Source organism: Lissotriton helveticus, chromosome 9 (assembly GCF_964261635.1).
Source record: "Lissotriton helveticus chromosome 9, aLisHel1.1, whole genome shotgun sequence".
In the NCBI taxonomy this organism is placed as follows: domain Eukaryota; kingdom Metazoa; phylum Chordata; class Amphibia; order Caudata; family Salamandridae; genus Lissotriton; species Lissotriton helveticus.
The window spans coordinates 1144336158-1144349394 of NC_136070.1; the positions used below are offsets into that span (position 1 = coordinate 1144336158).

General features: G+C 43.5%; 1 protein-coding gene across 1 annotated transcript in view; it reads left to right on the plus strand.

The window, feature by feature from the left end:
- ERC2 (ELKS/RAB6-interacting/CAST family member 2) overlaps positions 1 to 13237 on the plus strand; it is a 2322684-nt gene that overhangs the window by 585667 nt on the left and 1723780 nt on the right. The window contains exon 5 of the mRNA XM_078661584.1: positions 8020 to 8175. Within this exon, the coding sequence (XP_078517710.1) occupies positions 8020 to 8175 (156 nt within the window). The remainder of the gene's footprint in view (positions 1 to 8019; positions 8176 to 13237) is intronic.

Sequence of the window (13237 nt, forward strand, 5' to 3'; positions counted from 1 at the left end):
CCTTGAGGAACACTTTGACCTACCACCAAAGGAGATGTAAGACTATTCGCTATGTTGATCATTTATGATCTATCAGAGAGGAAGGAAGCAAACCATTTAAGCATAGTGCCCTCCATGCCCATTCTCTGTTGAAGAGTGTTAAGGAGAGTGTTGTAATTGACAGTGTCAAAGGCTGCAGAAAGGTCAAGGAGAATAAGAAGACAAGATTCCCCAAAATCGAGTATCCGCAGCGCATCATCAATCACTTGCAACAGGGCTGTTTCAGTGCTGCAGTTTTGAATGAAGCCGGACTGGAAATTGTCAAGAAGATCATTGTCCTTGATATGACGAGAGAGTTGTTTCACTACACATCTTTCTGTGATTTTCGCAAGAAAAGGTAGGTTAGTGATGGGGCGGAAGTTGTTGAGGTCGTTCGTATCAGCAGTGGGTTTTTTAAGCAGAGGAGTGACCTGCCAGGTTTTGAAGGAAACAGGAAGGGAGCCTTGACAGAGGGACAGGTTAACCAAAGTGGTCCAGTAGGACAGAGAATGGGTATAGAAGTCACTGGCAATGGCACTAGGGATGGGGTCAAGAGAATGGTTGGAGGGCTAAGGATTTGCGCTCCTCTGGAGGGGTAGGATGACTGACCTGATCCACAAGTGATTTCACTTTTTCATCAAAGAATATAGCAAATTCTGCTGCTTTCTTTGTAGAATCCTCCAACTTGGAGGTTGGGGGAGAGCAGTTTGGATTCCTGATGAGATCGAATAGTTTTTTGGGTCTATTTTTGGCTCAGTCGAGGAGGGTTCTGAAGTGCGTCGCTTTTCCAAGGAAGATGTGCTTGTGGTACTCGGATCTTGCTGAACGAAGCGTGGCCAAAATATCAGTGGAGGGCGCTTGTCTCCATTGTTTCTCCAGGAATCTTAGGTACTTTCTTTCTTCAAAGAGGGATTTGTTGAACGAAGGTGCTGAGGGAGTGGGCATTTTTTTTTTGCTTTGGAGAGCAGCGACGTTATTGATTTCGACTGCAAGGACTGTGAGGCATTGGGAGGTGAGTTCGTCAACATTTAGGTTTGGGTCTAGCCTTGGAAGTGATAGGAAAGCTGATTCACAGAGGGTACCGAAGTCAATATTTTTTGTGTCACGGAACCAGGAATTAGCCCTCTTAGGTTGGCCAAGAGTTATAGAGTTTGATAGGTGAGGAGAGAATGGGCTGAGGAGGTGGTCAGACCAGTCTACATAAATAGGGGTAGTGATAGTAAGCATGCCTGTTTTCGAAATAACAAGGTCCAGGATTGAACCCTAGGAGTGTGTTGTTTCTGTGCAGTATTGGATAAGATAGTTTGCGGAGAGGAAGATGGCCAGCAAATTCGCAGAAGAGTCTTGAGACGAGCCCCAGTGGAGATTGAAGTCACTCAGGAAGATCTGATTGTCACTTTGTGAGAATTGGTGGCTAATGAAGTCAGTGAGTTCCTCCATAAACGAGGGGCCGCTACAAGGCGGGCGGTAAATGGCATGGAATCTGAGGGGTGAGCGGTGGTGCAATTGAAGTTCAAGGGATAGGCATTCAAAAGGGCGGAAGGAGCTGTTAGGAAAAGCCTTAAGTTGAAGGGAGTTTCTAAAGATGACTGCAACACCTCCTCCGACTTTGTCAATTTTGTCATTTTTAAATATAAAATAGCCTGTGGGTACTAGGAGATCAAACATAAAGTGAGGTATAGTTGAACCAGGTTTCTGTGAGGAAGAGCATGTCAATATTGTGAAGTATGATGGTGTCGGACATTTCAAGTTTGTGTTTTATTGCAGATCTGCAAGTTGTGGAGCAGACAGCGCAGCTCTGTCGAGACTGTTTTGGTGACAGGGGCACTTGGACTATGAGGGGTGATAGGGATGTTGTACTTATACGAGGGTGCTCAGGAGGGTTTAGGTGGATGAGTGGTTCTGACAGAGGAGATGGTTGGAATAGTGTAGATAGTAGGGCTACTTGGGGATGAAAGTGGAAGAAGGGTGGCGTTCAAGGGCTTGTGTGGGTTAGCGATGTTTGCAGACAACAGGTTATGCTTGGCTATTATGGGGTGTGGGAGCGAGGTGCATCTTGTGGGAAGGTGAGTGTTTTCCAAAGGAATTGAGGTGTAGGGAAAAGTGGAAATCTTGGAGCTTAGAAGGGAAATGGTAGCTTCAAGTTGGCAAATGGAGGTGATGAGAGAGCCTAGCTTATTTTCCAGAGAGAGTAGGGCAGAGCACGGCATGTTGGGTGGCTCGATGGAAACAGGAGGGGGTGCAATTGGCAGTGGAAGGCAGGGGGAAGTCGGGGATGGGAGGGGAGTTGGGTATAGGGTTTAGAGGTGGGGAAAGGTGGTGGTTCTGAGCGGGCGTTGGTGCATCAGAGGTGAAAGGAGAGTTTTCTTTGTTGGCGTTGCAAGAAGGATAGGAATTAAGGACATAATTAGGGGGAGGTAGGTGATGAGCGAGGCGGTGTGGCAGAGGGAGATGGGAGGAGTGTGTGGAGACATAGGAATGAAGGAGGTTTGGGAGGAAGCGGGGGAGGGGGTTTGAGAGGTCCTGTATGCTAGGTGAGGAGGCTATGATGGGAACGGGCATCTGGCGGAGTGAGGGGGGTTGGGAGATAGGGAAGTTGAAGAAAGGAAGTAGTTCTGCTAGGCCCGAGGGAGGTAAAGGGAAAGGGTTACCAAGGAGGGTAAGGGGGTAGCACAGTATTGGGGGAATGAGAGAGATGCAATGGGTTTGTGGAGAAATCGGGGTACATAGCGAGGGGGAAGAGAAGAGGAGGGTATAAGGGGGACATAAGGAAAGGTAACTAGGGAGAAGGTTGGAGGAGAGGTGGACTAAAAAGGGGGTGGCAGGTAGGGAAAGGGGGATAGGATGAGGTTGGATGGTGCAGATTGGCCGAGGAGCGGATTAGCTAGAGGGCCGTCTGAAGTGATAAAGGGGGGCCATACTGTGAGGGGGAAGAATGGGAGAGGAGGGCACAGGGGAGGGGGAGGGAAGAGGGTCGACCTGTGCCTCCCGAGGGTGCAGCCTATTGGAGTGTAGGGGGGTCAGGGGCAGAGAGCGGGAGTAATGGGTGGAGCTAGATGAAGAGTCAAGGGACAACCCAGTCGCAGGGGAGGGGAGAAGGGAAGCGAAGAGGTGGTCAAAGAGAGAGAGACAGGTGTCTTTGGCTTGGATCATGACAGTACCGTTGTTATAGAGTGAGATAGTGAGGGAGCCGTTGAAACACGCAGAGGGGGACATTTTTAGCTGTTTCCCATGAGGGATAGAGGAGGAGGAGGTGACGTTAAGGGAATTATATAAACTGGAGGACCAAGAGGGGATGTCGTGAGTGAAAAAAATTAAATCGTTTTTGAGCCTCCCATAGCGACCATTGTAACATTGATCAACAAAAAGGGAATCAGGGAAACATTCCATGGTGTTACGTTTGAATCGTTTTGCTGCAGCTTTAGTCCGGTAAGGAGGATAAATGATTTTGTAGCAATTAATTCCAGACTTAACTCGAGTGATGGCCATGTTGGGAAAATGAGGAGGAGGAGGGTGGTAGGGATATGAGAAGGGTGTTACTAGGAAAGCGGTAGTGAGAAGAAGTATAAGGACAGAAAGGGGGCACATATTCCAGGTGTCGGGGTAAAGATATCTGAACAAACGAGCAGTCAGGAAGTGAGGTGATTAGGAACAGGTTGTTACTTCAGAGCAGGAATAGATGGGGGCACAGATTCCAGTCGTTGAGAAGGCTGTACTGCTTGGGAGTCTCAATGATTCCACTAGTATTTGATGGGCCCTTTACCTAGGTAATCATATACTATACTTGGTGCCACCTGGCACTAGATCATATTTACAAAGGGATTGTTTACACATGACAGGGCCAACTGGACCACTGTCATAACCATCACAAAGAGAACTTAGTAAAAGTAAAACAGATCATAAACGTACAACCAGTAACCACTGGTAATCACTGTACCTAGCATCCGCCTGTAACAAAAACCACATTATGCACAGCATCACATTGGGCGCCAAACGCATTATATGCCCCTAACCTCCTAAGTATCACTAACATTTAGGGGCATAAAGCACAGGGTGGAGCATAATCTCACTAGCATAAATCACAATAGGAAGTGGCGCCCAACAAACCTCCCAGTCCCCCTGGCCAACTGGCCATCTCAAAGGGGCTACAATTCCCTGTGTCCAGAATGTCAAGGCTGCTGACAATGTAGCGAAAGTCCAGGGTGCGCACTTGCGCAAACATAAATGTTGCAGCTGGCACCAAGTGCTGCGCAGCTGTGATGAGAAGGTGCAAAGGAGGCCATCTCACTCCTAACTCAATCACAACTGCCCCCAAGGATTAAATGGTCTAAATGGTGCAGATGGCACTACTTGCTGTGCAGCTGTAAATGAGGGAACGGCCCGGGCACTCAATATGCTCTTTGAATAGATAGGTAGAAATGTTGCAGATGCCCCGCTGGTGCGGCGCAGCTGGGAATAGAACAAATGGGCCCTGGCACAACTGTGCCCTGGGCCTTGCTGGAGCTCTTAAAACAATATTGCCCCTGTTGGAGCCACACAGGGCTCTAAAATAATTATGCCCAAACGTTGGAGCCACCTGGGCTCTAAAAACAAAGCTGTTTACTGTGGTTCTTGCTGTAGGACCTCTGTTGGGTAGGCTACATCTGCTGCTGCTGTGGCTCACCACAAGCTCAGGGTGGACAGCTAGAGCATCGTGCAGTCTAACTGCCTCACGCTGTGTGATATCGGTGCCATTTTGAGGTCCGGCAGTGACCAGTCAGGGGGTCAGGCTGCTGATTAGGAGCCCTCCCGCTATTCCAATCAGGGGGGGTCTCCACCTCTTACCGCTCCGACGGGTTGCAGGCTCCCACTCTGGTTCTGTAGGCAGAATCTTCTTCGCCTGGGTGTTGAGGCTTTAAATGTTGACAGTGGGACGGCCACGTGATGCGCCGGGAAGCTGCTCCTAGGGGGTGCTTCCAAGATGCCCCCTGTTCGCGGACCTCCGGGTTCAAATGCAGCTTAGGAGGAGCGCTTCCTCAGCCCCTGAGCGGCCGCGGGCCAGGGGCAGTGCAACCCCTAGAAACACCAGGGACCCTCTGCTGGTCGTCTCTGCCCACCTCAAGTCTTCCTGACGCACACTCGGAGCAGACTTGGGCGCCGGGACCGTGGATAGTTGCAAGTGGCGTGCTTTGGTGGGGGTCTCAGTCAGGGCAGTGCATGGAGTGTCACAGCCACTCTATTGGATTAGTTGGTGAGGCCGGAGCTACACCGTAATTAATGTCTCATTGAAGCCGCCATCCTAGGGTCAGGCTTCTAAGCACTAAGAAGAGGATCAGAAGTGAACTCAGATTTGTGGAGGGCCTCTGCTCCAGCAAGACATATTAAGGTCCGTGTCTGGTTTATATCAACTAGAGAGTCAGGGCCTCCTTACTGCCATGCACATTGTAGGAGCATATAATAGGCACTTGTAATATTACTACTCAGAACTATATTTACTTAAATTAACATTTTATTCCCTATAAATTTGTTAAAAATCGGGCTTTTCCAGTAAAGGAAAGTATGGGGCGCTCTTTTCTAATGTAAATGGCCACTTATTATCCATGAGAGTGAGAGAGAGCGTGTATAGGTGTGTATTATACCAGAAATCCCTCAAACTTACTGTATTTTTAATGTCTTAAATAGTTGGCCAATTCCACAGAAAGTTCATGGTAAGAGTGTGGAAGACAATGCAAATATGGATGGGGTTAATAAAATAATACTTTGTATGCATAGTTAAAAAATGATAATACATTAGAACTGCTTAGACACAGACGTAAGTTATATATTAAAAAAAATGCATAAACGCGAGTCTGTTTAATGATGGTCAAGGGCGAGAGAAAAGTATTTGTAAATCATCCAGTGATTTTGGTCCATAGCCATACATAGCTGTTATGCTAAAATAGAGAATTGCTGAATGGGCCAATGTTGGACCGCACAACATAGAACATTGCATTTATTTCTTCATGATCATCTGATTCTGAAAATGTTTTAAATTGAATACACGTGTTTTTTCTGTAGGGAAGAACGTTGTATTCCCCTTTGTTGTCTGATTTGTGCGCTCTGTGTAAATCAGCTGTCTTTTCACTGTACTTCTAACATTCAGAAGTGAAACAGACCACTTGAATGTCTGATTATATCTCACCCGTGTTGTATCTTAAGAAAGCAGGATAGCTAGCCATGGAGTTTTGATTTTGTTTAGGATAGAGGTTTTGTCTTTCCTTTCTTGATTGTTGGTAGCACAGAATCTGGTCTCCAGGTACTTGAAGTATACAGTGTCGGTCACTAAGATTGGTGAATTGTAAAATTGGTTGCTTAGGAGTATATTTACTAGGAAGTGGGGGAGTGCGGCTACAGCCACCTTGGCTTAACGCCGCGCTCCGCCACTTCCAAAGCACAGGGCTGCACTGTATTTACAAGGATTCGGTGCAGCCCTGAATTTCCCCCTGTACTGTCACTAATTTTAGCTGCCTAGTGCCAATGCAGACATCTTTGCACCATAGTGCAAGGGTGCCTGCATTGTAAGGGAATATTTTTATGTGCAGGAAGGTGTTCCTTCCTGCACATAAACAATCTGAAATGGCATTTTGAAACTTCTATGTGTGATGATTGATGCAGCACACAGTCATATCGCCACAAAATCGTCACTAAAAGTGACGTTCCTGTGTATTATAAAATATTCTTGGGCCAAAATAACGCGGACCAAAATATTGAGATGGTAAGTGCACATAGTTAAGTATAGATTTAGTATTTTTAACTCCACTTCTACGTAACTTGAAGACGCATGTCGTCAAAGTACAGACATGTAGGAACGAGTATAGTAAACCGATACTTCCCTATATAAACCTACCTTCACAATATTTTGGTCCACAATATTTTTGCCATGATATTTTGGCCCCACGATCTTCTGTAGTAGGTATTCTGGTGGAATGCCCTGTGTCAATGTGAAATTGCATTGATACACAAAGGCCCAAGTACCATAAAAATGCATAAAGATAATTAATGTTCATACATTGTTATTTATCGCTGAATGATTTTTTAAATATTCTTACTGAATACTGAAATAAAATGTGTTTTCTTAGGCATGAAAAGCTAAAAGAAATGATCCTAAACTACTTCAAAGAAAATAAGTCTACAAAGAATTAATATTTTTCCTAATCAAAATGGTTTCCAGAAACCAATTCCTTCCTTCACCTAGTATGTATTTTCAACTGTGTATGAAATCTCCTACCCCACATGTCTCCGTAAGGTCCATTGGTTCTTTAAAGCCAACCCAATTCCTTTCTTGACCTAGTATGTATTTTCAAATGTGTATGAAATCTCCTACCCCACATGTCTATTTCCTACAAAATTTTGAATAAGTGGGTCTTAACATACTCATCCTCAATGATGTCCAATATAGGCAAACAATTTTGTTTCCATGACCAGATGATGGACAGATCCACCTGAATTTCGATATCGGTGACAATAAAATATACAATATACTGTTCCCAGATAAATTCTTACGACTTTTTTTTTAAAGGATTTTCATGGAGTTTACATTGTTTGTTATGAGGTGCAAAATAAATATAAACCAAGTCAATTCTTGTAAGACCTTCTTTGAAATGGATCTACATTTGCTTGCATGTAAATCCATCCAATGTGCTCAACTCAAATGCCTCACTTGAATGGTAATCATTATTAACTCAACTCATATGCTAGGTAAAATTAACCAGCAATGCAACCTTATGACTGCAGTGCTATAAACATCCATCCATTTAATACAGCAAAGTGCATGAATGTATTCTTTAAATGCACTGTATACATAGGAGCACTGCATGCCATAAGCAGAAATTGTTCTTTTGTAGAATTGGAATGTTTACGGGAATATTTTGTGTTCCTGCAGTACTAATATACTAACAGGACACTATGCACTTCCCTAGAAACAATCAAACTACTCCAATCCTTTAATTCTGTACTGTCGCAATTCTTTTTTCTTTTGTGCAGGACACAAAAATAGCTTCCCTTGAACGCAACATACGGGACCTTGAGGATGAAATACAGATGATAAAAACAAATGGAGTTCTAAATACCGAGGACCGTGAAGAGGAGATCAAACAAATGGAAGTCTACAAGAACCACTCAAAGTTCATGAAAAATAAGGTAGCGTATAGTGGCACTCATGTCTGGGGAGTTCAGTTCATGGACAACCAGGTAATATTGCAATGCTACATGCACCCGAACAATTCTTCTGTATCATTCTCTTTGTTACTTGCCACACAGAAATGAGACTTCCCTCTGAGGATAATAAAACCATTTTTAAATAATTGATGTGATACAACTGAAAAGAAACATTTGTTTAACCCTTTCCATGCGTCGGACGGCCCCGACCGGCCGACATCACAGTGGGCGTGTGCGTCGGACGGCCGGGGGCCGTCCGAATCGCGCACGCGTAGAATTCGCTCACACCGCGGGGGAATTAAATTAAATGGTGTGAGCAACAGCTACCACATAATTTAAATAATCATTTTTGCTGTTTTTACTTGCTTGCATAATAATAATTATCATCATCATCATCATTATTAGTATTAGTATTAATATTATTAATAATATTATCACCATAATAATAATTGTTATCATTATTTGTATTATTATTGTTATTAATATGAGTATTACTATTCATAATATTATTCCTATTATAACAACATTTATCATATTATATATATCTGTGCTTACTGTGTCATGAATTTAACATTTCGCAGTAAACAACTGAAATAAAAAGTCCAGATACGTTATCAATGTTTGTCAAAGTTTACCAATATTAGATTAGATTAGATACCTTAAATACTGCACAGTAATATACAAAAATTATCAAATAGACACTCTCTAACTTTATCTACTTTCTACTCATTCTTGTATTATGTTAGATTAGAAGTCATCTATATTTGATATCCCCTAAAATGTATTCTAGTGTGAAGCTGGTGGTCTGAACACCACTTTGATTTTTTAACATTTATTAATATTCACCATGCCTGCATTTCTCCAAACCCCTGTTTACAAAACATTGATTTTGTGAATTAGTTATGAATTAGTTAGGTATAAGTATGTTAGTCCCTGGAGGTTTGTTAGTTACTGATAATTTGAATGCATAGAACAAGGATTTCTAAAGTTTTGACTTCTGTGGATCTCCATTAAATCATTCCTGGCAGCGAAGGACCTTGGTCTCACTACGATTTGAACCTCGAAACCATACAGAAACAAGTATAGATCAACAAACACACAAATGCTGAAATATTTTATTCAATGCACAAACATATATACAAATTCTAATTTTATAGGAAGGTTAGAGCTTTCTACATTTGTTTTTTAATTCTAAAACAAAGCGATGTTCTAGACTCTTGCAGATCGCGTTGTCTTATTTACTCCTAATGAATGCACTCTTCTGATCAATCTTTCAAATGAGGCCACCCATCATCGATTTTACATTCTGTTTGCAGAATTGTGCTGCTCCCATGGATCAAGTTAGGATGGCAACTTAATTAATTAATGAATGAATTAATTGAATTTTATATAGCGCAAGCTAGACCCAAGGGTATCAGAGCGCTTTACAACATTATCACACAGAAGATAAATTAACACAGTAATATGTAACGTGAATCAGGACACATCACAACTTAATTTTTAGCCTCCAGTCTCAAATTCTTTCATGATTACAGAACGTTTTAAAATGTTCGGTTATATATTTTGCTACTTTGTTTATCTATATATTTTATATTCTGGTAATAATATTGAATCCCTGAGTAGGTGTCACAAACTCTCAGGAGTCTGCGGAACACAGTTTAAAAAACGCTGGCATAGAAATAAACATTTATTATTGACAACGCACACACACCCACCCACCACCCCTGACTGTTTTTTTGTAATTTGCAGCCAGTTGAGCCTGGATGTTTATTTTATATTTATTTGTTAGTGGTTAGAGCTCTGACCTGCTACCTACTGCATTTTGTTAGCAGAAAATGGTGTGACTGCCATAACAGTGAGGTGAAGTAGAATCAAAAGTCGCTCACCCCCTTCGTAATGCTGATAAAATTAATAATACAGCATTTGTTGACTTTTAAAAAACAATTGCTGGGGATTTATAGGTGAGGAACCAGTAAGTGTAGTAGTTCGACGCACTGCCAAAAATTATTGTGAAATATATCCATTACACCATGAAAATGAGATCCCATCTATGGATTTAAAAACTATATTTTGCATGCAGTGTAATCTTATTTGTTTCATGAGTGTGTCTTGCAGAACATCTCAAATCTCTCAGTATTTCCAACATAAAGAGCATTCCAATCGTGTAACGTTGAATGCACCAAAGAAGTGACCACTACCTTCTGTAGACCCGAAGGCAGGAAAGGAAGGATTTTCTGCAGCACTTTGAGGCCAGAGAGCAGATTTGATCCTTAAAAAAGCAGTTGGAATTAAAGATAATTCCAAGATTCCTTGCTTTGGCCACTGGAGTAGGAAGGGAGGCAAAGCTTAGTGCCCACCAGGAATTATTTCAGAAAGAGATATCTCGTCTGAAGAGGAAAACCTCTGGTTTTTTTCAGAATTCAGTTTCAAACAGTGGGAAGACATCCAGTTGAAGATTGCAGTCATGCAGTTACTAAATTATGTGGCCACCTCATCAATGTCATTATTTATGGGGAAAATGATTTGAGTGTTGTCAGTGTAGGACACAGTGACAAAGCTGAATGACGTTATACTACTCACGAGAGAGGCCACAAATATGTTAAAAAGGGTAGGGCTCAAAGATGAGCCCTGAAGGATACAGCAAGGCAGCGAGAAGGGCATTGAACTAAAGTCTGCTAGGTTCACTGATGGTTCCCTAACATTCAGGAAGGAGCAGATAAGTTGAGGGACTAAGACTTGAACACCTATCTCACTCAATCATTGTTTCAAGATTGTGTGGCTTACCATATCAAAGCTGTGGATAGGTCCAGAAGGACCACCAAAGCCTTGACACCTCGATCTAGAATAGTCCTAACCTCTTCAGTTACTGAGACTAGTGCAGGTTCTTGGAAGAGGTGTGGCGCCACGGCTAGAGCGACTGACTCCGGAATCTGGTGAACATGGTTCGATCCCCGGCACCAGTGGCAAATTAGCCCAGCACCAAGCTTGCTTAATCTTCCCAATGGCCCCCAGCGCCTAGAGACCCTTAGGGGTGATTGTGTGCTTTACAAATGTGGATTATTATTATTATTATTATGTTTTTTAAAACTCATTTTATTAAACAGAGCTCATCATACAAGGCAGAACATGAAGTACAGTGCAAGTCAGGATTTACAATACCATTTAGAATACAATTCTCGGACAGACTTGGTAACATCTTCCCACAGGGAGCTGATAGTCGGTTGGCTCGTTGATGGCCACTAGCTTTGCATCTTACATTACCTCCCCAATGACTTAGAGCATAAAACAATAATTTTATGTTTCCAGGGTCTCGCCCCGGTATCTCCGCCATGCGGTGCACACCATCTTCCATTTCTTAGGGCAGCCTTTACTATGATATGCCTCCTCTTCTGCCCTCTGACACCAGTCAAGGTCATTCTTCGATTCTGCCACTGTCGGTGGAGGGCCGCTCCCCAGCAACTTGCAATGTTGTGCTTTGCTACCACTGCTGCCAGAGCCAGCCAAATATTAGTGTATCACGGCCAGTCTTCTTCCCCCTGCACCACGAAGAGCAGCATTTTGTGTCCATGGATACCCTCACATACCCTCATCACTTCTCGCCAATACTCCTGGATCAGAAGGCACTCCCAGAGAGTATGGAAAAAGGAGCCCTCCCTGCTGCACCCCCTGACGCAAAGTGTCCAGTGTAATGATTTTGTGCAGAAATGTGCAGGAGTAGTATGTTCGATGTAATATTTTGAGCTGTACTAGTCGCAATCTTGCTCGGATCGCTGTTTCGCTGTGGCCCTGTAGGACTTCCACACAGTCCTCATCATCTAGGTCTCCAAGATCATCTGCCCAGGAGCGTCACAAGGGTTCCAATGGGTCAGGGGAGTTATTTCTCAATTTCTGATAGATCACAACACCACCTTGTTGGGGATAGGTTCCATGAGCAACCAGTCTTCTAGGGGAGAGGAGTCCGGCAGGACCGTCCCTTCTTGTATATGGACTTTTAGGGCATGCCCAAGCTGAAAATATCAGAGCCTCTTGGCTTCAGACAGAAAATATTCCTGACTAAGTGTCTCAAACATGATCAAAGAGTTGTTACTCCACACATCCCCCAAGTGTTCAATCCCTATTGTCGCTCACCTCGAGAAGTGAGACCAGTGCAATATCAGCCTTGCCCCCAATTCTAAATCTCAGAGACATCAAAGTTTTCTCAATAACTTGCAACAGCACCTGAACTTTTCTTGCTGCAAGTCATGCCCTGACAAGTGGTGCCAATCCTGTCCTGGGCCCTTGAAAGTTGGTGTAATGGGCTGCAACTGCTAAGATTCACACATCGACAATGTTGCACAGATCAAAACTGGCAAATCTCCCTTAGTGCTGATGCATTGCTGTTGCTGCACAGAGTTCGCATCCCCAACTGCGCGGCACATCGACTCCAGATTCTGATGCATACCCGACATTGTGTGGCTTGGTACCGACACAACGCTTCATGTGGCTCACATCACCTACAACTCAGTGGTTCGACGATGACACAATCTCTTCCGTGATTCTCGCATCTCAACTCTTGACACATCTTCAACGTTGCATAGCTCGGAACTGGTGCATCACCGTCATTGAAAGGATCAACAACAACACATTGCCTACCCTGATTCTTGCAACATCTTAGACGTCCACACATTCAAGGTACTGTTTCAGCAGGCTAAGGGTGGTCCCTTGATCTGACCCACACTCCATCGGGGTCCGCCTGAACTTGTGGATTTACCCCAGTCAAGTGCGGCCAGATATTATTTTGTGGTGATACTGTTTGAAGTGTTGCAGAAATACTTTACACAAGCCTCTTAAGTTAAGCCTGACTGCTCTGTGCCAAGCTACCAGTGGGTGAGAACCAGTTAATTTATGGTGTGTATCTGGCTTACCCTGACTAGGATTGTGGTTCCTGCTTGGACAGAATGCATACCTCTGCCAACAAGAAACCCAATTTCTAATAGAAATGTACAACAACGAGGTTCAAACAAGTGTGATGAAATTTTCTCTGTTTGTCTGAGTAATGTCCATA